This window comes from Quercus lobata, chromosome 2 (assembly GCF_001633185.2).
Source record: "Quercus lobata isolate SW786 chromosome 2, ValleyOak3.0 Primary Assembly, whole genome shotgun sequence".
Taxonomy (NCBI): domain Eukaryota; kingdom Viridiplantae; phylum Streptophyta; class Magnoliopsida; order Fagales; family Fagaceae; genus Quercus; species Quercus lobata.
Window position 1 is genome coordinate 64126271 of NC_044905.1, and position 27414 is coordinate 64153684.

The window sequence follows — 27414 nt, forward strand, 5'->3', positions numbered from 1 at the left end:
CCATCTTTCATTTTCTGGGTTTTTCCAACATACTCAAAACCATAACCCCATATATCTCAACTGACAGCCTGATTGTGTTCATATCTTTCAACATATGTCATTAGGTAAGGGTTGTAAAGGTGTTAGGGCATTCTACAAATTTTCTCCCATCTAACACTCACAGCAAACTCCAAGGTCCCAGCTTATTAGAAATTAGCAACATGGTTCAGTCTGGGTCCTCCATAATTATTAGTCTTTGGTGTTGGTAAAAAATGTGTTTCCACCAAAACCATATTCCATGTCGCCACCAGCTCGAGACACAAAGGTCATCGTTGTTGGTACTCCAAAACACATGTTTCTGGAATTACTCCAACTTAAATTATACTTGAAGTATTTCAGGAAGTATGCTTCTAAAATTACTTCAACTTAGCCTCCGTCGACATGGTCCCATCATGCACACACATTCTATGACTTATTGCCAGACTTCGCTTGGCATACAGTCAGTCCCATATTCCAAATTATACTCCCCAGAAACATCTACACCAAAAATTCCCCAACGTATAGTGCCAGCTCTACGGTATCATATGTTTCACACAGTTACCATCTCCGCTTCATCTCCGTCTTCTTCACAACCACCACCAACAGACCCAAAATCCATATGCTTTTGAAATTACTTCAACTTAACCTGAGCGATACAATAACGCATACACACTCAACCACTTTCTCACACGTCCTTTCCATAATCTGAAGTATATTCTTCTAAAATTACTTCGCTTGGAATTCTTAAAAATGCGAGGCCAGCCCTATAGCTTTGCATGCTGTACCCAGCCAACATCCTCGCCTCATCACCACCTTCTACACCTTGTGATTGCCACTAACAATCCAAAATACTCTTCTGAAATTACCTGAGCTTAAGCTCTACTGATATGATTTAATCACGCAAGTACATCCAGTTACTTGCAAATAACTTTTTGCCTCACTGACCCATTCTAGATACCATGGGACACTATTCTAAAATTACCTCAGCTTAACCTTTGTTGATATGATTCAATCACACAAGTATATCCAACTACTTGCAAATAACTTTCAGCCTCACCAACCCATTCCAAATACCATGGAACACTCTTTTGAAATTACTTCAACTTAACCTTTTTTGAGAAGGCCTAGTCACGCAGGTACATTTAACTACTTACTGACCACTTTTCGGTCTCATTAAAACCTCTCATCAAAATTTCCGATCTATCACAAGCTGACACATCATACTACCGAATCCACAAAGTACGGTCAATTACAAAGGGCCATGTATTGCTCTAGGTTCTACAATCACAATTTAGAAACCAATAGAAATTTGCCAAGTGTCTTTGGAATAAAAGCATAAAAAGCATGCAAAAAAAAAAAAAAAATCACACATTGGTATGTGTAAGCAATGACATAAGCAGTCAGACACGTGTAAGCAGTCAAGCGCGTGTAAGCAGTGACATAAGTAGTCCAATCAGGCGATGACATGTGTCACCAATCAGACTTCACCACGTGTCACTCACCTATCCCCAAACTCTTATAAATAGAAGCCTTCCTAAGGCATTTCTACAGACACCAAGACATCTTGGGAGAGATTTTGGAAGACACCAAGATATGTAGGGCATAAGCAACATCAAAGAAGATTCAGATGTACAGAAACTCTGCTAGAATCAAGCCTTGAAGCATCCAGGAACTTCAAGAACTTTAACTTCAAATACAAAAAACATTCAAAGAGAAATCATTCAAATCATTTTCCTAGATCTCAAAGGTCACTGGAATCAAGTTCAAAAGCCTCAAGAAACTTCAAGAAACTACAAATTGGTGAAGCTCAATGGATTCAAGCCTCCAAAACCTTGGTAAATTTCCACCACAAACCTTCGAAGATGAAGAACGCACGAAGAACACACGAAGAATGTGAAGAACAAAGAATTCCTAACAAGCTCATAGCCAGAGATTCATTTTAATTCTGTTTAAAGAGTCTTCGATTCATCCTTCAGCCAAATTGAAGGATATTTAGTGTTCGAGTCAAAATCACATTATTAGAATTCTAATCAACAAGTCTTTCAAGAAGATCGAGTCAAATGATCACTCTTTTGAAATTTTAGAGAATTGTACCACATATTCATTAATACAAATTCATATTTGTGAAGCTATTTTACTTGTTTGATTTATTTCAAACTAGAAATTTAGTCGTCCACAGTAGGTCAGATTATAACCAATAACAACTTATCATCTAAGATTTGTTGTGAAAATATTGTGGACATAGAATTTCTTGTAGAGTAGAGAATCAAGGCTCGAAGACTCACCATGGATAGTTTCACTCTCTTTGAATGACTATGAGGCGTGTAAATCTATTGGGCTTCCCTTCCTTGTAGAGATTTGATTTTTATAGTTGTGACTTGTGAGCTTGGGACATTCAAATTCTTATTCTCAATAGTATGCTTGTGCTATAATCTTTACTTCTTATGATAGAGTGTCAAACTTTTTTTTTTGAGAAGATGATAGGTTATCAAATTGAACTCTGTATATATTTATTTATTTATTACATTTTGTGTGTGTTTACAACAAGAAAGAGAAGTATATTGAATGCTGATATGTACTATTTTCTTATAATAATGCTAGAGATATAAATTTTTTTACAAAAAATTTTACAAATTGTTGATGTGATGAGTGATTATTGGTAAATTAAAAGTGATATTAATGGTGGGCCTAGATAAAAACCAATAATAAGTTGGCCATATCAACATTTTATAAAAATATTGTAAAATAGTTTGTGACTGTAGCATTACTCGTTTTCGTAATAGTAACTTAAAATGTCATTGTTTGATTACTTTTTACTATGCATGTTTACTTTTGATGAACATTACTATGCATGTTTACATTCTTTACTCTAATGATTTCTTTTTTGGGAGTGAATACGTAATCCATTAAAGAAAAAACACCAAAGTGAAAATAGCAGTATAGAACGAGTATAAGGTTCAATTAAAAAATAATAATAAGACAACCCTTTAGGCCTTTTTATTATTTCCCCTCAACAACAACAACAACAAAAACCTTACAGTTTGGTCTTAGGCAATTTTTTTTTAAGTGGCTTTACTTTTTGCTAGCTTTGTGTACTTGGTCATTGTGCGATGTTATCCATATTAGCCTTGTTTAGGTGAGATTACATGCCCATCTTATGTATCCATTGGACTGTGTTCTTGTTCTAGATGGTGGCATTCAACATACAGGGGACATTACTCTGGAAGGAAAAGATTAAGCTTGTCATTGATCATGTCGATTGTCTTCATACTTCATAGTTTTGATTTTCCAACTTCCTTGCTTTAACTCCCACTTTATTTTTCAATTTAATTTATCGATATATCATATATGGGTTATGGTGGGAAGCTAACCTATGTTGTTGATCTGCTCTTTGATATTGTGGCTCCAATTACATCTTTAGGGTGAAAATAAAAATGTCTCGAGTAAATTGTTTTCAAATTTTTTATATATTTATGTACAGGGCATATGGTTTTTCTTCCTTATCTATCTATATAATATCTAAAAGTGGAAGGGTAACATATTCCTGTTGAGCGATATTAGCATAGCATTTCAGTCAACTTCAGTCCATTCATTTCAATTAAAGGTGAGTTTGGTTCAACTTTTTGTAAAAGTACATAATGAAAAAGTGGAGTTTTCAAAAAGTGCATAATGAAAAAGTGCATTTTTAAAAAGCTGAGTGATTGGTAAAAACAGTTAAAAAATGCTTTTTGAAAAAGCTGAGTGTTTGGCTAGCATTTATAAAAGTGGAGGTTTGAGTTATAAATTACCAAAAAGGACAAGATATATATATATATATATATATATATATGTATAAGTGAATTTTTTGTTTTAATTATCTCTCTTAATACAAGTTATGGACACAACATTTTTACAAAAATTTCACAATAAAGTTTATATGACAAGTTGTTAATGGTAGATAAAAAAAAATAATAATGTCATTAGTAGGTTCAAATGAGAACCAATAACAAATTACTGTGTAAAATTTATTATGAGAAGTGTTACGTTCATAACATTTTTCGCAATATTTTCACAACAAAATTTATGTGGAAAGTTGTTACTAGTTCTAATTTGAACACACAACTGAAATTATTTTTTTACTAACCAATATTAACTAATAACAATCTGTTATTTAAAATTTATTGTGAAAATATTACAATAATTTCTCAATTAGGATTTTTTATTTTTTATATTATTTTTCCTTTTTTCATTTCACTTTCAACCATACGTTTTATTTTTTTTTCTTTTTTTTCTCCTCCACACACTGTCCACTATATCTACCCCTCTTTTACTCTCCTTTTCTCCCTCATTCATCAGAACATTCCAGGAGCTCTTTCTTTCTCCAGCTCCCTCTCTTTTTTTTTTTTTTTTTACTTGATTCCAAAACTCTCTCTGTGATAAGAAAAATTTCATTTTCTCCCTCATTCAAGAACATTCCAGGGAGCTCTCATCTTCGTGCTGTTGCTCATCTTCGTCCCCAACCCAGTCCAGATGGGTCAGCTGGCTTCTGTCCTTTGTCTTCTTCTTTTTTTTCTTTTTTCTTTTTTTTTTTGCTTTTATTGTTATGATTTGATTAATTTTAAAATTTTGTTTTTGAGTTTGTATTCTGGTAATCTGATTATGCTTGAGTTTAGAGATGTTTGAGAGAAAGATTGTTGTGTTTGTAGTGTTTGTTCTGTAGCAGAGAGATGAGATGAGGGGCGTGAGGTTAGGCGTTGAGAGAACTGAATAAATTCATGGGTATTTCTATAATTTTATCTTCAGCAATGGTAACCCATCAAAACGCACAGTGCGCGTTTTCATTTATGGACCCTTAGAGGTCCATAAAATTTCCGTGTTTAGTACGCGTTTTTGGCCTATGCCCAAAACGCAACTTTTATCAAAAAGTTGCGTTTTGGGCTTAACCAAACGCAATTTCAGGCCTGGCTTTTTTCAAAAAGCCCTTTTTGGGCTCAAAATGTATAAACAAACGGGCACTAAGTCCACTTCAATCCATTGGGACACTACCGTATATTTCAACAGAAAAATCTATTTGTAAATAACTAAATGAGTTAATGTAATTATTAGAGAAATTACATTTTACCACTTTTAACTATACTACCCTATATTACACTTTTCACCCTAAACTTTTTGAATGCACGTTTTGCACCCCAAACTATGACCATTGTTACACTTTGTACCCTAACATAAGTTTGCTGTTAACTTGGATGAAAATTCAAAGTTTATGGTGCAAAATTCAATCAAGAGTATTGTTTAAGGTAATAAATAATATAAACTTGTATGCAGATGTCATACGGATCAACTTGTGCCTCAATTTTTTGTGTATTATTGAACCTTGACATTTAAGACTATTGAAAGTTACGAATGTAGATTAGAAAACACTTTGGTTAGTATCCCTCCTATCCAGGCTAAGTAAGGATCAATATATAGAGGAATTGATATTCATTCAATTCCTATTCTTAATCAAACTAATGATTTGTTGATGACAAATATTGTCGAAGTGGATGCATTTGCCATTAATACTGTGCTCAAGAAGTAGAGACAACCAATAGTTTTTAATTATTTCTTTCAACCTATCTTCTCATTGATTAATCCACAGAAAGAAGTGTCAAGTATTGTAGCAATGATTACCACTCCTAAAATCAATTTCAAGCTAAGCAATTTGAAATTATCCACCACATATGACAACACAACAAATATTATACCTAAACATAAATAAATATGTGCATTGTTTATTCTAAAGAGCATAATGAATAATGAAAAATTCATTTTTATCTTGGGTTTTAACTTCAAAGAAGAGATTTAAAGTTAGTCTTACCCATAAACATAAACAAAAACATATATTAATATTCTCCTAGCTTCTGAAATGTTTTGTGGATTGTGAATTTCAAGCATTATCTAGCGAGGTCAAAGGTGGAAGCATGGGTGCAATCATCAATTGGGTGACAATTTTTATTTTTATATGATTTTAGGCACAATTTACGATGCAAATATGTTTGGCCGACATTGTGATATTTTTTTTTTATTTATGATCTATACTTGCTTCCATGTTTTCAAAACTAATGGCATAAGATTAGAGAAATGTTTCCAGTTGTTTGAACCGTCAAAATATCTACAAGAAATTCTTCATAAAGAGAATGGTGGCAATATTAAATTAATCTCAATAGCTTATAATGAAGAGAAGGAGATATCATTAAACTCAATTTCTCAACTTTGGAGTAAAATTTTTCACTTACAATGTACTAAACATGTTAATAAACATATAAATAACAAATTTTTTTTTAAGGTAAACACTATTTCCATACCAAATTGAATTCTTAAACTGTATCCCTTCTCATATGATAGATAACAAATAAGGAGTAGAGTTGAGAAAAATTAATTAGGAGTCACACATATGGTTACAAATAAAAACCTATGTAGAATACATAAAGTTGAACATAGTAAAAAAAAAAAAATTGAAAGAATTCGTTGAAATTGTTGAAGGAAATCCTTCAAACGAATAGTCCAAAGCACATAGTAAGGAAGAGTGCACCTTATCCAATTACTTTCTTTCGAAGTCAATTAAAAGACACCCACATAGTCTACAATGTTTTCTATTGTACTATTTATATCATTCAGGTACTCAAGAAGAACAGTCCTAATTTCAAGAACGAATTTGCACTCAATCTCATCACAGCAACTACTGTTCTGCCCAAACCTCTATATTTAAGATTATAAATCTATACATTTTTAAATTTATTACTATTTTCGTGTGTGTTCTAATAATTATTACTGTTTACTTAAAAAAAAGATTATAAATCTACACATTTTTTAATTTATTTGATCTTACTATGATGTTCTATAATATAGGCATGCAGTTTTTTGAAATCTTAAATTAATTCTCATTTAGCTTCCTAGTATGTAGTGTTGATGTTTGTGTTTGGCATAATCTCATGTGTAACTCAACTAATTTTAATAAAATAGTTCAAATAATCATCTTTCTAGAAATACATGAATGTGAGGAGCAATATTCTATCATTCTTTTCATTTGAAACTCTACCCTCATGCATCAAATTAATCCCAGTTAGCACATAATGCAAAGGAAGAGATGGCATTAAATCCAATCTCTCAACTTTGGAGTAAAGTTTTGCACTTACTATATACTACATATGTTAATAAACATATAAATATTGATCATCTTAGAGATGGGGGTTCTCAGTTTTATTTCGTATCCAAACCTTATGCGCCTAAACAATTTTAGCCTCCTTTTTCTGTCAAACCTCTCTCCCTCTCAAATTTTCTTTGGCATCCACATTTACTAGGAAACCCGCTTAGTTTAAATAGTCTTCCAAGACTTTAATTTCCAATTAACCTCAAATTAAGGTTTATCTGTTTAGATAGACTGGAACTCCAAAAGATCTCAATAACTCTTAAACTTCTAATCCAAATAGGTTTTAATCTCTTATTATTTTTCCTAATTGATAAGAAGACTAAAAGTTTTATATGAATAACCCACAAAGTAACTCTCCATGTTACATCTTCCTTTTTTATTTTAACTGCCGCACAAAATTGTATACACTAAAACTTTAATTTTCTCACCTATTTTGAAGCACCACAAAATTGTCTACTCCCATCTTACTATGCACACGTATAGTACCTCAACTCTATGATAATAATGACGATGATGGTGATGATCATAAAATAAAATCGAAGGTATTACAAGATGCATTTGCCATTAGTACCGTGCTCAAGAAGTAGAGAAAAACAATAGTTTTAATTATTTATTTTAACCTATCTTCTCATTGATTAATCCACAGAAGGAGGTGCCGAGTATTGCAGCAATGATTGTCACACCTAAAATCAGTTTCAAGCTAACCAATTTGAAAATATCCACCACATATGACAACACAACAAATATTATAGCTAAACTTAAAATAAACCAATAAATAAATATGTGCATTAATTTATCTAAAGAGCATAATGAATAATGAAAAATTCGTTTTTATCTTGGGTTTTGACTTTGAAGAAGAGAGGTAAAGTTAGTCTTACCCATAAACATAATCATAAACATAAACATATATTAACTTGTATATTGTTTTGTGGATTATGAATTCCAAGTATTATCCAACGAGGCCATAGGTGGAGGCATGGCTACAATGATCAATTGGGTGGCAATTTTTATTTTTGTATGATTTTAGGCACAATTTGTGATGTAAATATGTTTGGCTGACATTGTGATATATATATATTTTTTTGATTTATGTTTGCTTCCATGTTTCCAAAAATAATGGCGTAAGATTAGTGAAACGTTTCCAGTTGTTTGAGCCATCAAAATATCTATAGGAAGGTCTTCATAAATAGAATGGTGGCAATGCCAAATTAATCCCAATATCTTATCAAAAGAGGAAGAGATGTCATTAAACTCAATATCTCAACTTTGGAGTAAAATTTTCCAATTACCATGTACTAAATATGTTAATAAACATATAAATAACAATATTTGTTAAAGGAACACTATTTCCATACCAAATTAAATTCTTAAACTTCCTCCCTTTTCATATAATAGATAAAAAAAAATATGGAGTAGAGTTGAGAAAAATTAATTAGGAGTCGAATGTATGGTTATAAATAAAACAAATGTGGAATACATAAATTTGAACATAGTAAAAGAAGAAATTGAAAGAATTCGTTGAAATTGTTGAAAATCCATCAAAATAATGATCCAAAGCACCTAGTAAGGAAGAGTGCACATTATCCAATTACATTCTCTCGAAGTCAATTATTTATTTTCCATTGTCACAAGCTGGATATAAAGATAAGATTCTAGCAAGGTTTAGCATGCAAAACTCCAAGAAATGATTACTTCCTTTCATACATGGAGTTCCTTTGTCCGATGACCAAAGGCCTAAGACTCTTGAAGAGGAAAAGACAATGAGACAAGTTCCTTATGCTTCTGTAGTGGGAAGTCTCATGTATGTCATGCTATGTACTAGGACAAATATCTGTTATTTAGTTGGCATAGTCAACCGATATCAATCAAATCCAGGACCAAAACATTGGGAGGCTGTAAAACATATGCTCAAGTATCTAAGGAGAATGAGAGACTATATGCTAGTTTATTGATGTGAGGATTTGATACCTATTGGTTACACAAATTTTGATTTTCAGTTAGATCTTGATTTCAAAAAGCCCACTTTAGGTTGTGTGTTCACCTTAGGAGATGGAGCCATAAGTTGGAGGAGTGTTAAGCAATCTTGTATTACCGACTCCACCATGGAAGCTGAATATGTTGCTGCTTGTGAAGCAGAAAAGGAAGCTGTTTGGCTCAAGAAAGTTCTTTCTGATCTTGGTGTTGTGAGAATGGAGCAAGTTCCTATCACATTGTTCTGCGACAATAATGGAGCGGTTGCACAATCCAAGGATCCAAGAAATCACAAGAAAGGAAAACATATTGAAAGAAAGTACCACATCATTCGAGACATTGTTGCTCGAGGAGATGTAGTACTAGCAAAGATTGATAGTGCAAATAATTTAGCAGATTCCTTTACCAAAACCTTGCCCCAAAGGACTTTTGAGTCACATTTAGAGGGAATGAGAGTTAGATTAGTGCACAATAGTCTTTAGGGCAAGTGGGAGATTGTTAGGATATGTGCCATTTAAATCCTATTGTATGATGCTATGTATGACATTATGTATGATATTATGTTGTGATTAATAAAGTTGTTTTATTATTATCTAAAATAATGGTAACATGAATATTTGGACACTATTATAGTCCATGAGATGCATAGTATGTGATTTAGTAACAGAAGATATAAATCACAAGTTCTTTGTAAATTAAGAATTTTAGTTTGTAGTTGGTGATAAAATTGGGCATTTTATCTGCGAAGACTATAACATATCAATTAAGATAATTTGTCTTGATCATGGAAGTGGAGACTTCTAGTTGATATGTTGATATGTTTTAAGTGTTAAGACATATTGAACTAGAACGCTGTGAGATTTATTATTCTACTAATGACTGTCAAATGAATAATAAATCTCACGACTTTTATTTACATGAACTTTCAATCCTGAGAGAATAATGAACTTGATCATGAAATGTAGGTTGCTTTGATATATCAGGAGTGAGAACTAAAGTCACGATCAAAATCTCAGTATGTTAGGCAGTCACATTTAATGTTGAAGGAATATATATTCTCAAGATGGAATTCATAATCTCTTAACGGAGATATAAAATATTCCCTTGAGATAAGTTTAATGAATTTGGTTATTCAAAGTGTTAGGTCTAATCACTTTAGTAAGAAGTTACTAAAGTATATATTTATGAAATTGGATTTCATAAATATATGATGAATAACTTAAAGGATTAAACCTAAGGATTAAGATGTAGTAATCTTCAAAGTGACAATCAACATTCATGACTTTGTATTACTACGAATATTTTAATGAATGGGTTGAATATATAATAAAGTCTTGGCATATAATTTATTAATAAGGCCTAGAGTGCAATTATATTTATTTAGTGGTATTAAATATAATTAATGGTAATTTTAAACTTGTCAAGAGTTGATAGAAAGACCCAAAACCCATTGGAGCTAGTGTCTTATTTGTCCATTTTGATTCCACTCCAAGCCACATATTAAAGCCCAATTGGAATGATCTAAAAGGTTAGCCCAATTAGATAATTAGTTATATATAAGGAGAGAAACATATAGAATTTAGTAATGTAGTGTAATGTATGAAAATGGTGTGTATGTGAGTGTAAGCCACTCTCTTATTCTCCCTTGAACATATACGTATAAACTGATTGAGAGACCACATTTCTTGGGCACAAGTGGGATTGGAGTGAAGATTAAAAGTGTTCCCAAGTACTTCTAATCTTTGGTTTTGAATTTCACTGCACCAAGGTGCGCTCTCTTGTTCTTAAATTCTGAAATTTACATAGTACATGTTATCAATTATGAATGAAGTAGATCCGTTAATTTTTTGTTGCGTATGTTTTGTATGCAATACAAACTATGTTTTTCCAACAAGAAGTTGCAACAAAATTGAGAATGAGTCAAATGCTTGCAATTTAGATCTAAACTAACCTTAGAGATCCAAAAGTTTAATATAAGAACAACCAAAACAAATTATAAACAACCTAAAATCATATTAACACATATTAAAAGAATTAAAATTAACAAACAAATCAAATAAACACAATTAGAAAAACTACATTAAGAAACTCATGTGAATCCTATTAAACAAAGAATGAGTTCGTGGAAAGAACACTCACCTTACTTAAGATTATGTGTTTGGAGTTTGTTTAACCGACCCCTTGCAGACACTGCATTTTGCACCTCTTACGACTCGAACCCTCGTTCCCCAATGATACTCGAACTCAAAGGCTCAAGACCAGTTTAAAGCCCAATCAGATATTAAATTGACTTAAGAAGTGTTAAAATGGAAAATATAACCTTTTAAATTAGCAAAAATCTATTTTTGGAAATAAAATGACCAAAATGGCACTTGGCCTGCGTATGTGAGTCACAACCTACGTACGTGAGCCAATGCATGCATACACAGGCACATTTTTGTGTACGCAGCTAGGGTTTCAGAAGTATAAGAAAAACAAGTTTTCTGCAATAATGACTGAGATTTGAAACGAATCCCACATCGTCTGGGAGTAGAGATGACAATTTTTGCCTGACCTGTAGGTACCCGGCCCGGCTTGACCCTAATGGGCTGGGTTTTACCCAGTCTGATTAGGAATAGGGTCGGGTATAGGTTTAAAAAAAAAAACCCAAAGCGGGTCAGGGTCGGGTCCAGGTTTTATAAAAAAAACCCGAGACCCGGCCTGTTTAAAAACCCGGTACCCTAAATTACAAAAATACCCTATATATATATACCTTAATCTAACCCTAATCCGGTAATCCCTTATTTCTTCAACCTCCCTTGCCTCCCTCAACTCAGTCCGACACTTCTTCTCCCTTAGTCCGACACTCCCTCACTTCGACCGACACTCTGACACTCCGACACTCCCTCATTTTGCTTTGTTCTAATCTCCTTGGAAAACCCATCTGGTTTGTGCTCTCACCATCTTCTTCTTTCATTTTTTTGTTGTTGTTGTTGTTGTTGTTGTTGCTTTCTGGGTTTCTTATTTTTTGTAAATTCATAGGTTAAGTGTACAGAAATTGGATGCTTTGTTTTGTACCAGTGGGGTCATGGACTGATTGATTGATTGGGTTTTTTTGAGGTGTATTGGTTGTATCATTGTAGATTCTAGTTTGTTTATGGTCACTCAAATTTAAGATTGATTCTTGTTATCTTGGGGTTCAGTTAAGGACTATGTTAAAGTTTCTTTTTTGGGTCTTCTTTGATGTTTCAATTTGGTTTATAATTTTGTAGGCTTAATATGTTATTTTTTATTTGTTTATTAGTTCAATATTAATGCTTTTGCATGTTTTATGGTATTTAAATTTTTTTTCTTTTAGGAAAAATGATTCCTTTAGGAAAATTTGAGAGTGTGAGGTGCATGTGAATAAACATGGAACAGAGTATATACCTGTTTCTTAATGCATATAATCTTCAAGGAAACAACCTACAACCTTAAATTATCTTTGATCATTACGCTTGTTTCATGTGATAACTTTGGTGTCTTCTTCATTGGCATATAAGTTGGGCGATCCCTGCATGTCAGATCCAATTTGTTTGAGCACTTTATATATATTTAAAAAAAAAAAACATTTGGAATGATTGAGTAAAGAGGAATATTGGATTGAAGTGCTGTGTTGCTTCTAATGAGGGCCAGGACCCTCCATATATATATATATATATGGAGATTTTGTTTGTTTGGTAATTAGGATTGGATTTGATGATAAGTAATACATTGGGGATGTTGAAATCAGTGAAACTAAGTGTGAAATATGGTAGTGAATTTTTGTACACATCTTTCACCTGATTCAAGTTTCAAAGCATTCTGTTCCCTTGTTCTTTCCCTCATTTTTGCATAGTTTGTTTAATGGAAGAAATTGTTTGTTTTTTGTGTTTGTTGGGAATGCAGACCCTAAAACGGAGATGGAAGACACAAACACAGACACAAACAAATCTAGTTCTTCCTCACCAAGTGGCTCTCCCTTGAGAACCGGACGTTGTCCCTTGCCAACTATGCAGTCTCCTTCGCCATTTTCACGATCACCCTCGCCATTGTCGCCTGGCAGCTCACCCTCAGGATCACCATTAAACAACGAGTAAGTGTTTGAATTTGTAGTTAATCATGTTTAATTATGATTGCGTTGATAGAATTTGTGAATCTGTGTAATTATAAATTTGTGCCTATTAATCAATGAGTATGTGTAATAATAAATTTGTGATAATTTGTTTTGATTCTAACTCCCAAACTTCTGAACCAATTAGGAATCTGAAATCCCCGATGGTGGACTTAGTGAGAGAAGACTTAGAGGTAGGGGAACAAGAAGGGACAGAGGGAGAGCAAGAGCCTACAAATGAGGACTTGGATACAAGTAAAAAACGAAAGACTACCTCAAATGTTTGGTCTCATTTTACAAGGAAGAAAGTTAATGGAAAAGTTAAAGCCCAATGCCATCATTGTAACAAACTTTACTTGGGTGAGTCTAGCCAAGGTACAACTCATTTGCGTAATCATTTAGCAAGATGTCCACGGATGAAGTTTAAAGATATAAGGGATATGAGACAACAAGTCTTAATTATACAACAAAATAAGGTGGATGGAACTATGAGTTTGAATACTTACCAATTTGATCAAGTTAGAGTGAGGAATAAGCTTGCTTGTATGGTCATCCTACATGAATATCCCCTTTCAATAGTTGACCATATTGGGTTTAAAGAATTTGTGGCTGATTTTCAACCTATGTTTAAACTTGTTACAAGAAATACTTTGAAGAGTGACATTTTTAAAATCTATGATATTGAGAGGGAGAAAGCTTTGAAGATGACGGACAAGAATGGAAGTAGGATGACAATTACAACTGATATGTGGACTTCAAGTAACAAAAAGAGAGGGTTTATGGTCATTACTGCTCATTTTATTGATCATACTTAGATGTTGCAAAGCCGGGTCTTAAGGTAATTTTTTTATCTATAAATTGAATGTTAAATACTTTACATTTAGAATGTTTATTGAGTTATATTATAATTATTCATATTATTTTTTTAGGTTTGTTTATGTTCCTTCTCCATACACAAAAGATGTCCTTGCTGAAGTCCTTGTTGATTGTTTTTTAGAGTGGAACATTGATAGGAAGTTGTCTACAATAACTGTTGATAATTGTAGTACTAATGATGCCATGATAAGACTTTTCTTGAATAAGCTTGATACTAATTCTCTTATGTTGGGTGGGTTTATGTTGCATATGAGGTATGCTGCACATATTTTGAATTTGATTGTTCAAGATGGGTTGCCTCTTATTAGTGATGGTATTGAAAGGATTCGTGATAGTGTGATTTATTGGACTGGATCACCAAAAAGGAGGCAGAAATTTGAAGAAAATGCAGTCAATTACATGTTCAATGCACCAAAGAGTTAGTCTTAGATTGTAAAACTCGTTGGAATTCAACTTACTTAATGTTTCTACTACATTGATTTATAAAGATGTTTTCTTACGTTTGGCTAAACGTGAAACATCTTATACTTATTTACCATATGATTATGATTGGGAGTTAGCCAAAGATATTTGTGGGAGGTTGGAGTTGTTTCATAGTGCGACTGAGTTTTTCCCTGGTCGTAAGTACCCCACAACTAATATGTATTTTACTTTGGTGTGTGAGTTGAAAATTGCATTGAATGAATGGAGTTTATCTTCAAATGAGATGATAAGTACGATGGCAGAAAGCATGCTTGCTAAATTTAATTCTTATTGGGCTAATGTTAGTGTTGTTATGGCTATTGCTGCTATCTTAGATCCAAGATATAAGATGAAGTTATTAGAGTTTTATTATCCAAACATTTATGGTGATAATTCTGATTTGGAGATTGAAAAAATTAAGAATCTTTGTTATGATTTGTTTGATGAGTATGGAGATATAGATGAGTCCCCTGTAGATAATGAAGGAAATTCTCATATTCCTGCAAGTACTTCAAGCCCTGTGGCACAAATGAAGTTTAGGTTGAGTGGGGCAATGTCATCTTTTGATTTGTTTGTGAACAATAGTTCAAGTAGTTCAAAGAAACATGGGAGTGCTAGAATGAAATTTGATCATTTCATTAATGAGGGAGTGTTGAAGAGGAGTGAAGATTTTGATATTTTTGGATGGTGGAAAAGTAACGGTCTTAAGTATCCTACTTTACAAAGGATTGTAAGAGATATTTTAGCCATTCTTGTCACAACTATTGCTTCAAAATCTGCCTTTAGCACTAGTGGGAGACTTTTAAGTCCACACCGTAGTAGGCTACATCCCAAGACTATAGAGGCAATGATGTGTGCTTAGAATTGATTATGGAGTGAAATCAACGGTTAGCAATTGTCTAATTTCTATTTATAAAATCAAAATTGTATTTTTATATTTGCTAGTTACAATTTGAAGAAGTTTATTCCATTTTTTAATTCATTGTTGTTGTAGGTTCTTCAACTATGTTTGGAGATTGTACACTTCAATCAATTCTTGATGATGGGGAGCCTAATGAAGAGGATGGGAGTTGTGTCACAATTGTGGATGATTAGACATTATGTATTAATTTAGTAGTCTTTTTAATTTCTTAGACTTGTTGGATTAATTTGTTGGTTTGTAATTATTCTAAGCCTTTTTAGCCTTTTGTAATTTCTTAGCCTTTTTAATTTCTTAGACTTGTGGGATTTGTTTTGTAACTTTTTAATTTCTTGAACTTGTTGGACTTGTGATACTTTGTTCTTCGACTTGTTGGATTTATTTTATTTTTATGTTTAGCTGGTGATTTTAGTTATGATTTATTGATTTATAGATGTATAATTAACAGATGATTTATTGATTTATGATTAACCTATGATTTGGATTGATTTGGCTACCATATAACGTGGCCCAAATACAAAAATCTTAATGGGCTTAAAATAAATAAATAAAAATTGGTTGGGCTAGATTTGGGCCCAAGCTGCTAAACGGGGCCCAGCGGGGCGGGTTTGGGCCCCGAAAAAAAAAACCGATTAATAATCGGGCCGGGTTCGGGTCACAGGTCTTGGCCCACGGGTCGGGTCCGGGTATGCAAAAACCCGGCCCATTGCCATTCCTATCAGGGAGTTGTTTCAAATCCTATTTTTCCACTATAAAATGTCTTAAATGGTACATTTTCAAAACACATAGAAATCCCACAAGAAAAACCTAAGATTTACTAGAAAATAGTGAATCAAAAGGGATTTTTTCACAAAACACCCTCAAGTCCATTTTATTTGATTAGGACCTTCTCTGGCCCCAATCCTTTTAGTTCAGCGTTGCTAATCACTCTCTTATTGGTTTGTGAAAAGATTTGACAGAGGGAAATTGTCAAAATCAAGCTTGAAAAGCTTTTATTTAAGGTATTGAGTCTAACCTTTTTTTTTTTTCTTTTTTTCTTCCTTTTCCATTTTTCTTTTGTGTTTTAATCCTGTTTTTTGCTTAGTTTATGTTTGTACATGTTTGGATAGATTAGCCCTTTAGTTCTTTTCATATTTTGTGTATGTGAGGTTGCTAGTTTGTTGTTTTAAAGTTCTGCTCTGTTTCTGTGTTTTTAGGTTTTCTGGGTAAGGATTTGCATATGCATAATCTAGCCTGCGCATGCAGGCTTGATTCTACGTACACAGACCTATTCTAGCGTGCGTGTTGCCGTTGCCCAAAAACCCTAATTTTTTTTGTTTTTGTTTATCTATTCACATGTTTGTTCTGCGTAGCCTCTTCTTTATATGTTTTAAGCCCCATGAGTTCTTGTTCACCTTTTAACATGCTTGTTTGTCTTTAACATGCTTAGATTAGGGTTTTATGTTTGTTTCTTGCCTTGATACCATCAACATGCATTCACATGCCCATTCAAGATGCCATAAGTGCTGTGTTGCTGAGAGGTAAGTAGAAGTAAGTCATGCATTAGCAATTTCCATGCATTTATGCTTTGGCCTTAGGATGTGATGAAACATGCTTTGATTCATGATTAGGGTTTCTAGTTTGTTGACGTTTGGTTTATGAGATGTATTAGATGTATGATAGGTTTTCACATGATAGATGAATGCTAGGATTTCTTTGATAAGTTTGGTTCTCTTTTGTTTGGGTAGATGGATAAGTATGTTGTTTTGGGATAAAGATGTCATATTGTATGCTTAGATATATGCTAGTGCGTGTGTGAGTATAGATGTAAATGTTGAATATGCTTTTAATAAGGTTAAAACGTAAGACACAATGATGAGAGGCCAACCTTAGGGTTGGGCAGTCTTAGGTGCCTAACACCTTTCCAAGAGCGTACCTAAACTCCGAACCCATACTCTGGTAGTAAGATTGTTGAGGGCCATTTGTGGAAGCCTAGGCAGACAGAAAAGCCCAATAATGAGGGCTACAAAGAATTGACAAGATAAATAGCAAAAAACCCATTAGGCCCAAGCGGCAGGAATAATGGATCACAGGCCCAACAAACAAATAAATGGGTCTTGAAGAGGCAAGCGGGCTCAAAGAAGCCAGGAAAGAAAGAAATAGCATCTCATGGGTAGAGTATGAGGTAGAAAAGTGAGAAAGGGCCGCCGCAGGCCCAAGGCAATGCAAACTAAGAGAGTAAGGGGTTTATGGCAGGCCCATGAACCCCAAAGATAAGGATAAGGTTATTGGGACGGGGAAGCCCAATGAAGTTAGTAAAAAGCCCATGGGAGTGTGGAATTAGCAAATGGGTCGAGGAAGCCCAAAGAAAGCAATCGGGCCATAGATGCCCAAAGAAAAGCCCAAAGGGACATAGGAGTCCATGAGTAAAAGCAAAATAGTGCCCATGACAGGCCACTGAGAAAAGGGATAAACGACTGGCCCAAAAAGAGGTCTAGTAGGATTAAGTTATTACGGTAGGAATAACAGTTCAACACAGCAAGCAATAAAGAAAAACAAAATTGGGCCAAAGAAATGTAAGGCTCATCATCATACGAAGCCCAGCTCCTGAATGGAGCGAGAAACCAAAGAAAAGCCCACATGAAGGGTCAGGAAACGCAGACGGAGAGTCTCCAAGTCATGGCAAACACATGAGCAGTAGGCAGACTCTTGGACAAATCTGAAAGGGAAGCACGCGCAAGGCCCATGCACCACCAGCCTGTACCCAGCCAATATAGGACATGGTGGGGCCATGGGCCAAAGGTAAGAGGTAAAGGGAGTATGATTTGGTGGTGGGGAGAGGGGAAAAGGTTTATTTTGTGGTTCCTGCCCAAGCCCTTTTGGGAGGTACGTCCTACTGGGATGATAGACCACCTAAAAGAGGCAAGTTTGAGGGGGAACCATTGGGTGCATGATCTGAGAGTAGAAAGAGAAAGCATTAATACCATGGCAGGAAGAAATGTTACGGTATACAGAGGAACAAAACAAACAAACCTGCCTCTGTCTGGCAAGGGTGGATGTCGCACAGTCCTAATGGTCGGCAAGTACGCCCAGACCAGATAAAGGCAGTTAAAGGGCAAAAACGGTAAAACACTAGCCACGACAGGCGCTATAAAAGGGCCCTTGCCGTGCCCTGTAAAGGGGATCGAAAAACAGAGCATTTTACGGAAGAAAAGAAAAAACAGAGCAAGAAGAAAAGAAAAAAGATAAGAAAGAAAACAGAGAAGAAAAGAAAGGAAACTAAGGAAAAAGGAGAGTTAGTTCAATGGGCATGCACCAATAGATTGGTTTCCTTCTCTCCCCCTTCAAATCTTACTTTCTTCCAAAACGTAAATAAGGACTCTTTCTTTTTGGGCAATAACCATTCAGGTCCGACTCCTTCAAAGCCATTAATTCCCACGGCAGGATCTTTTTTTCCTGGGAGATTATTTGCATTGAGAAGAGGCGTTCTCTCCTCTTTGGCTTTGCTACGGCAGACTAAGCTTAAAACTTGATTTATGCCCATTTGATTAGCTAGTATTATTTTCTTCATTTTCTCTGTGATTGACATCAATATGATTGTAATCATGCTTTATTAATAAGGAGTACATAGCCATTTATTTAAATAGTTAGATCCTCTGTTTTTAGTTATTATTATATCTGCCTGCCGTAACTCGTCTGCAACAGTTCTGCTTGCCGTAAGTTTGCTCCTGGTAGACAAGGCATAATTTTGTGCACAAACCGGCTCAAGTTGAGTTACAATTGGACCGACCCCAGCTCCCTTACTCAGAAACACTAGGACCCATCACCGCAAGAGGCAGCCCAGCCCATTACCGCAGGAGGCAGCCCAATACACCATATACAAAAAAAGGCCCCTACAAAGATCAAATGTTCTTCCTCAAAAGGACACTATATTCATGGTTCCTAGATCATATAACTAGGTGGTGACTCCTAAGACCGCTTATGTCCACACCCCTTAGTGCCCACAACACAAAGATTAGATTGATAGAACAAAGGAATTAAAGAAAAACAATAGTTTTAGGAATCACAACTCAAGAACAAAGTTTAATTGAAAAAAGTTTTTGACAAATCAAATTAGAACATTAGTTTCTGCCTTAGACCTAACTAAAAAGAGGTTTTTAATTTGTAAAAAAAGGTGCTAAGGGGTTGTCCTAAGGTTTTGAAAAGGGAAAATAGCGCTTTAGAGAAGATGGAGAAAAAAAAAATAACTCTCTCTAACTAGGGTTTTGATTGGAGGCATAAGATGAGTATTTATAAGTTAAAATTAGGTTTTTCTGGGCTTTTTAATGGTCTTTGGACATTCCCAAGAGTCTAGGGGCCAGTTCACATCAAGTCATGATGTTTTGGGCACTTAAAATGTAGTTTTAAAACCCAAAAAATCAGGCTACTCAATTGGCCAAACTTCAAATGGTCATAACTTACTCAATATAAGTCCAAATTAGGCAAAATTTGTGTTCAAATTGAAGCCAGGATGTCTACTTTCCTCTGAAACAAATCTCACTCAAATATTCCTTGTGGATAAAAAGTTATGGTCAAAATAGTGAGCAAAGGTCATTTTTAGTATCGATTTCAAAGAAATTTAAGCACTTTTGAGTTGTGATTACTTACAAACTATTGCGAACTCTTTAATTTCTCTTGGTTGACATATGTCAAGCTTATCATTGGGGTTGAGGACTAAAATTTATTAACGAGTACAAAATGCGGTGTCCATCAACCTTCTTTAAGGATGTCTTGGATCCTCATATTAGAGCCCTTTATAGAGAGCGGGCCTTGGATCATGTTGCGTAACGGACCATGAGTTGTATAGTTGTCAAACCAAAGTTTGAGGTTGTTATCCCTACCCACAACCCATTTGATGCCTTTATTGAATGTTTGTCCTTTTTTTTCATTGCTGACTAGACTTGGAAACAAGGAAGTTTTATAACATTTCTAGAATTAAGTCTTCTATTGGTACAATACTTTGATCTCAACACACGGTCCTAGAGAGATTCCTTTTTAGTATGAAGTTGTTAGTTTAGCTTCAAGAGTAAGGCAATATTTATGCCCTTAGCAAATTTTAGACCCAAACCTCCCTCTTTTTTGGGTTTGGTTACCTTATGCCAACCAGCCCAATGAATTCTCTTCACTAACTCTGTAGAGCCCCATAGGAAATTTCGATTGACACGATCCATTCCTTGGATGATACGACCAGGGAAATAAGAGCATTGCATCACATACAAGGAATGGTTGAACCTTGACATTTCATTGGGTATCATTAAACCTTGACGTTTAGACTATTGGAAGATTATGGGCCTAAACACAAGAAGTTGTGAATGTAGGTTAGAAAATACTTTGATTAATATCCCTCTTATCCGGTCTAGGTAAGGATCAAATATATAGAGGGGGTTGACGTTCATCCAATTTCTAATCCTAATCTAACTAATGACTTGTTGACGACAAACATTGTCAAAGTGGATGCATTTGCCATTATTACCGTGCTCAAGAAGTAGAAACAAACGGTAGTTTTTAATTATTTCTTTCTACCTATCTTCTCATTAATTAATTCATAGAAGGAGGTGTTGAGTATAGCAACAATGATTGCTACATCTAAAATCAATTTCAGGCAAACAAATTTGAAATTATCCACCAAATGTGACAACATAACAAATATTATACCCAAAATTAAAATAAAACAATAAATAAATAAATATGTGCATTGCTCATTCTAAAGAGCTAATGAATGATGAAAATGTTTAGTTTTTATCTTGGGTTTTGACTTTGAAGAAAATAGGTAAAATTAGTCTTACCCATAAACATAAACATATATTAATATTCGCCTAGCTCTTGAACTGTTTTGTGGATTATAAACTCCAAGTATTATCCAACAAGGTATAGGGCCATAGGTGGAGGCATGGGTGCAATCATCAATTGGGTGGCAATTTTTATTTTTGTATGATTTTAGGCACAATTGGTGATGCAAATATATTTGGACAACATTGTGATATTTTTATTTATGATTTATATTTGCTTCCATATTTCCAAAACTGATGGTGTAATATTAAAGAAAAGTTCTTGTTGTTTGAATCATCAAAATATCCATAGGAAGGTATAGACACCGCATTTTGTACTCATTAATAAATTTTGGTCCCCGGCCCCAATAATGAGCTTGACATATGTCAACTAAGGGTAATTAAATAATTCACAATAGTTTGGAAGTAATCACAACTCAAAAGTGCTCAAATCACTTTGAAATCAATACTGAAAAATGACATTTTCTCATTGTTTTGATCATAACTTTTGATCTACAAAGAATTTTTGAGTTAGATTTATTTCATTGGAAAGTAGACATCTTGGGATTCAATTTGAATATGAATTTTTCCTAATTTGGACTTATACCGAGTGAGTTATGACTGTTTGAAGTTGGGCCGACTGGGCAGTCCGATTTTCTGGGTTTTAAAACTTCATTTGAAAGGCCCAAAACACCATTATTTGACCTTGAGCACGTCCAAAGATCATTAAAAAGCCCTCCAAAACCCTAATTTTAACTTATAAATAATCATCTTATGTCTCCAATCAAAACCTTAATTAGAGAGAGTGATTTTTTAGCCTCCATCTTCTCTAAACCCTTTTTTTTTTTTTTTCTCTTTTCAAAACCTCAGGGCAGCACCTTAGCACATGTTTTACAAAATTAAAACCTCTCTTTAGTTAGTTCTAAGGTAGAAACTATTTTTCTAAATTGATTTCTCAAAACCTTTTCAATTAAACTTTGTTTTTGAGTCATGATTACTAACCATTGTTGTGTTCTTTGATTATTCTTGTCCTCTTAAACTAATCTTTGTGTTGTAGGCACTGAGTAGTTGGTTAAAAAAACTCTAATCTCATAATCTAAAGCAAGGTGAGTGTTCTTTCCATGAACTTTTCCTTTGTTTAATGGGATTCACATGAGTTTCTTACATAGTTTTTATATTTGTTTTATTTGATTTGCTTGATATTCATGATTATGTTTGATATGTATTAATCTGATTTTAGATTGTTTATAATATGTTTTAGTTGTTCTTGTTTTATTATTTTAGTTCCATGTAAAGTTTGACATTTTAATTGAGTTAATGTTAGTTTAGTATAATTGTTTGTTTTTATTTTCTTTATGTTAGTTTAGTGTTTAGGGTTTTAACATGCCTGTTTGATTTTTGTTTTAAAATCTTTGAATAATTAAATATGTAAAAATGTAATTTTTCAAATCTGTGCTAAAAGATGCATACGCATCTTTGAGTATGCGTATGCATGGTTTAACCATGCGTACGCATAGTTGAGTATGCGTACACACCCCAGATTTAGACATAATCTAGTTTTTTATTATTTTAATCACTTTTTAACTTGTTATATGATTCTGTTTTGACCTTATTTAGGTTAATATGTTTATGTTTAATTATTTACCATGTTTATTTGAATCTTTTTGTCATATTTAGTTTATTTAATATCTTTTCCTTGTGTGTTTCTATTTAATTTTCAACTTTCCATGTTTATCTTTTTGCCATATTTAGTTTATTTAATATCTTTTCCTTATATATTTATATTTAATTGTCAACTTGCCATGTTTATTTTATTTTGTTTGATTATGTTTTGTTCGTTTCCTTTTATATTGTGATACATTTTGAACATGTTGTGCGTGTTATTTCCCAAACTGCATGATGTATGTTTAGATTAAGGATTAGGGCTCTCTTAATAAACTCTTTAATTAAATATGGCCTAACAACACATAATGGAGGCTGGCCCACAAGTCGGGTGGTCTTGGGTGCCTAACACCTTTCCAAGCCGTACCCAAACTCCGGACCCATAATCTGGTACGTGGATTCATGTGTGTAAGTGATTGGCCCAAATGGCCCAATATGGTTCCTAGACCTAATCTAGGTGGCGACTCCATTAGTCCACAGAAGGTCTTCATAAAGAGAATGGTAGCAGTAAGTAAGTAATCCCAATAGTTCATAATGAAGCGGAGGAAATGTCATTAAACTAAATCTCTCAACTTTAGAGTAAAATTTTCTACTTACACAAACATGTTAATAAACATATAAACAACATTATTCGTTTAAGGTAAACACTATTTTCATAACAAATTTAATTCTTAAACTTCCTCCCTCCTTATATGATAGATAAAAAATAAGGGGTAGAGTCAAGAAAAATTAATTTAGAGTCGAACAAATGGTTAAAAATAAAAACAAATGTGGAATACATAAAGCTAAACATAGTTAAATAAGAAATTGAAAGAATTTGTTGAAATTGTTGAAAACCATCAAACAAACGATCCAAAGCACCTAATAGGGAAGAGTGCACCTTATCCAATTACTTTATCTCATAGTCAATTAAAAAAAATACCCACAGTCTACAATGTTTTCTATTGTACGTTTGAGCTAACCTACCACCGTTTACCTTATCCAGCTACTCTAGAGGAACTTTGGCAGTTTCTGGTACAAAAAGTTAACTAAACCCAGCAAACATAGTCACCCAAGAAAAAGAAAAAAACCCCAATCTTCTATTTGCTTCATGACTACAAGGAAACTTACAAACACTATAAGTAAATTCGCACTCCATCTCACCACAACAAATACTATTCCACCCAAACCTCTATATGTAAGATTATAAATACACACATTTTTTAATTTATGTGATCTTACCATGATGTTCTATAATATAGGCATGTAGTTTTTTTGAAATCTTACACTAATTCTCTTGTAGCTTCTTGGTATGCAGAGTCGATGTTTGGATTTGACATAATCTCATATGTAGCTTAATTTATTTTAATAAAGTAGTTCAAATAATCTTCTTTCTAGAGATAAATGAATGTGAGGAGCAATGTTCTATCATTTTTTTCATTTGAAACTCTATCCTAATGCTTCTATACCGATATCTTTAAAGTTGATGAATTTTCATTTCTTTCATGCGCTATGATTTGGGAAGGGCTCTATCAAATTAATCCCAGTAGCTCACAGCACAAAGGAAGAGGTGGCATTAAACCCAATCTCTACTTTGGAGTAAATTTTTGCACTTACTATATACCAAACATGTTAATAAACATATAAATAACAATAATTTGTTTAAGATAATCAATATTTCCATACCAAAATTTTATTCTTAAATTTCCTCCTTTCTTATATGATAGAGAAAAAATTATAACGAGTAGAGTTGAGAAAAACTAATTTGAAGTCAAACATATGTATAAACATATTCCATGATTAATTGTAGGCATAATCTCATAAAAATAAATTACACATACTTCATGATTATAGGTGTAATCTTAGTATCGCTATTTTACATGTGCCAAGATTTTCCAACCATTGACGAGCATCAATGGTTTCAAAAATTGATCATATCCACAATGCTAGGTGGTGCCATAGCTAGTGCTTTGTTGGCTATTTTGCTGAATAATATACTTGGAAGGAAAAAGTTGATAATTTTTTATAATTTTTTTCAATACCGTGGGTGTCCTAACAATTGTCGTTGCTCAAACTCCTAGTTATATTGTCATTGGATGAATTATACTAACTAGAATGTTAATGGGAATCACTATAATGACCTACACAATAAATTGCAAAGATTTTTCTCCATAGTGATTGAGATGTGCTAATTATAGTGTATTTAGTCTTGATTCCTATTGGGCAATTGATCTCCTACATTATACAACCATAACCTTAATATGCTAACATTCTTTTTAAATTTTAGTAAGGATGGATATTTCGGTCGGCATAATCTCATCGATAGCTCAATTCATTTGACCAAAGTATCTCAAATAATCTTATTTTTGGAAATACATGAATGTAGGGACCAATATACCATCATTCTTGTTATTTTAAAGTATACCCTAATACATCTATATCAATTATTTTAAAATTAATGAATTTTCCATTCTATCATGCATTATGATTAGGGAGGTGGATGGGTTGCTAACTTGCTATTAAAAAAAAAATCAATGCTCATGTGTTAGATCGAAATGCAGTAACAAAAGAAATTGAGAATGAGATATATGCTTGCATTTTAGATCTAAACTAACCTGCATGATGCACAAGAAAGTTTAATACTAGATATATATGAAAATGAAAAACAAAACAATCTTTCTCAAGAAGTTAAAAGGTAAAGTAGGAAAAATATCCATTCCTATATAACATTTATTTATAAAATTTTGTTCATCATCAAAATATGCTAAAAAATGGTAAGAAAAAAACTTTCTCAATAACCAAATTTTTTTTCCTTAATATCTAAAACATTGAAAATGTATCTAAAATATTTTTAAATCAAAGAAAAAAAATGAAACAAACATTTTTTGGACCTAAAACCCAACAAAACCATGATTCAAACCAAAAAGAGGGGGGGGGGGGGGACCACATCAAAATATGAATTTTCTCTTAATAATATTTATAACACAAAATGTATTAGAAAATTTTATAAATTCAAGAAAAAAAACTTTTGAAAGTAAAATCCAACAAAACAATGATTCAAAAATATATATTGTAGGGCTGGGAAGCTTATGATCCGGCCCACGCTATATCCAAGCTCAGGGCCCATGCCGAGGAGGTTGTGTGCCGAGGACGAGTGATCAAAGGCCGAGAGGATAAGGGGAACAGCAGAGGATGACCCTGTCCTCGGCACTCCAAGGTTTTGATGAGAAGAGCAGCGTCATAGTAAAGGCCATCCCCAAATAGTCCCCCGGAGGGGATGTGAGTGGAGTAGGGCCCACATGGAGGTACGGTGCAAAGTATGCCCAAGGAAAACACGTCCCCTCCGCATTAAATGCACCGGCCAACGTCCTGATCATGATTAATGAGAAAAGACGCTTGGACGATGTAAGTTCGATCCTCGCGACTAAACAGAAAAGTAAGAGGGGACAGCTGATGGGACAGGTACAGAAGTAAGCACCTGCCTGACCAACAAGTGGAGGGTTAGGATCAACCAAGAAGGACTATATAACGTAAAAGTTAGTATGAGCCAAAGGGGTTGGGAAAAATAGCCAGAAACCAGAACCTCCCAGCCCGCCTCCAGGAGAAAGACTCCTAGGGAGAAAATGACTTAACTATGTATGAACACCACAAAAGACTCACTGCCTGGTGACTAAGGCCTAGCCTTTCAAACCCACGCTCTACAAATGATATTGTTTGGGCCTTTTTACGTGCGAACCCATCACTGTTGTGGTTCGATACGAATCGTGTCCTTACATATATATATATATATATATATATATATATCAATTATAATGTTTTGTGATAGCTATATCAATTATAATTAATTGGTTGTTTTGTTGTAAGAAACTTAAACCATAGTTTCCATTCTTTTTTAGCACAAAGGTTGCCTTTTGTTTTTGGTGATAATAATTATTGGTCATTATTTATTTTATGTATATATATATATATAGCCTATTGTTTATATTTTGCAATTAATCAAACAATTGGTATATTCATTGATATACAAATTCCAATACCAACTTTTTTTTTTTTTACTGAAATACCAACTTTTAAATACAACTAAATATTAAATATAACTTAAAACAAAACAAATGGATGAAAAAAAGAACATGTATATATAGTGTAGGGATAAGGGCCCAAAACTATATTTTGGGCCTTGGGCCTTAGCCGAGGACGTTGATTGGTCCGAGAACTAATAAACAGTAGTGAGGGTGGTAAGCTTAGAGTCCCATGAGTATGTTGTAAATGGAAAGATTGGGGGAGGTGGTCCGAGGAGTAGTATCTCCTTGGATAAACGTAGCGCAGACCAGAGGTGTATCCTATCGCTCAAAGTGACCTTCCAAGAAATTTCACTGATAGGGACGTGAATTATGAACATATAGGAGGGATGGAAGCTCAGAAATATCTAAGAAAAAGCTGCTACTACCGTATTGAATGCTCT

General features: G+C 33.8%; 1 protein-coding gene across 1 annotated transcript; it reads left to right on the plus strand.

The window, feature by feature from the left end:
• The first annotated feature begins 9288 nt into the window (after positions 1-9288).
• On the plus strand, positions 9289-15701 carry LOC115968289 (zinc finger BED domain-containing protein RICESLEEPER 1-like). The gene is made up of 5 exons (XM_031087640.1): positions 9289-9612; positions 14084-14106; positions 14198-14562; positions 14633-15421; positions 15601-15701. Exons 1-5 carry the CDS (start codon positions 9289-9291, stop codon positions 15699-15701), a joined length of 1602 nt encoding a protein of 533 aa, XP_030943500.1.
• The last annotated feature ends 11713 nt before the right edge of the window (positions 15702-27414 follow it).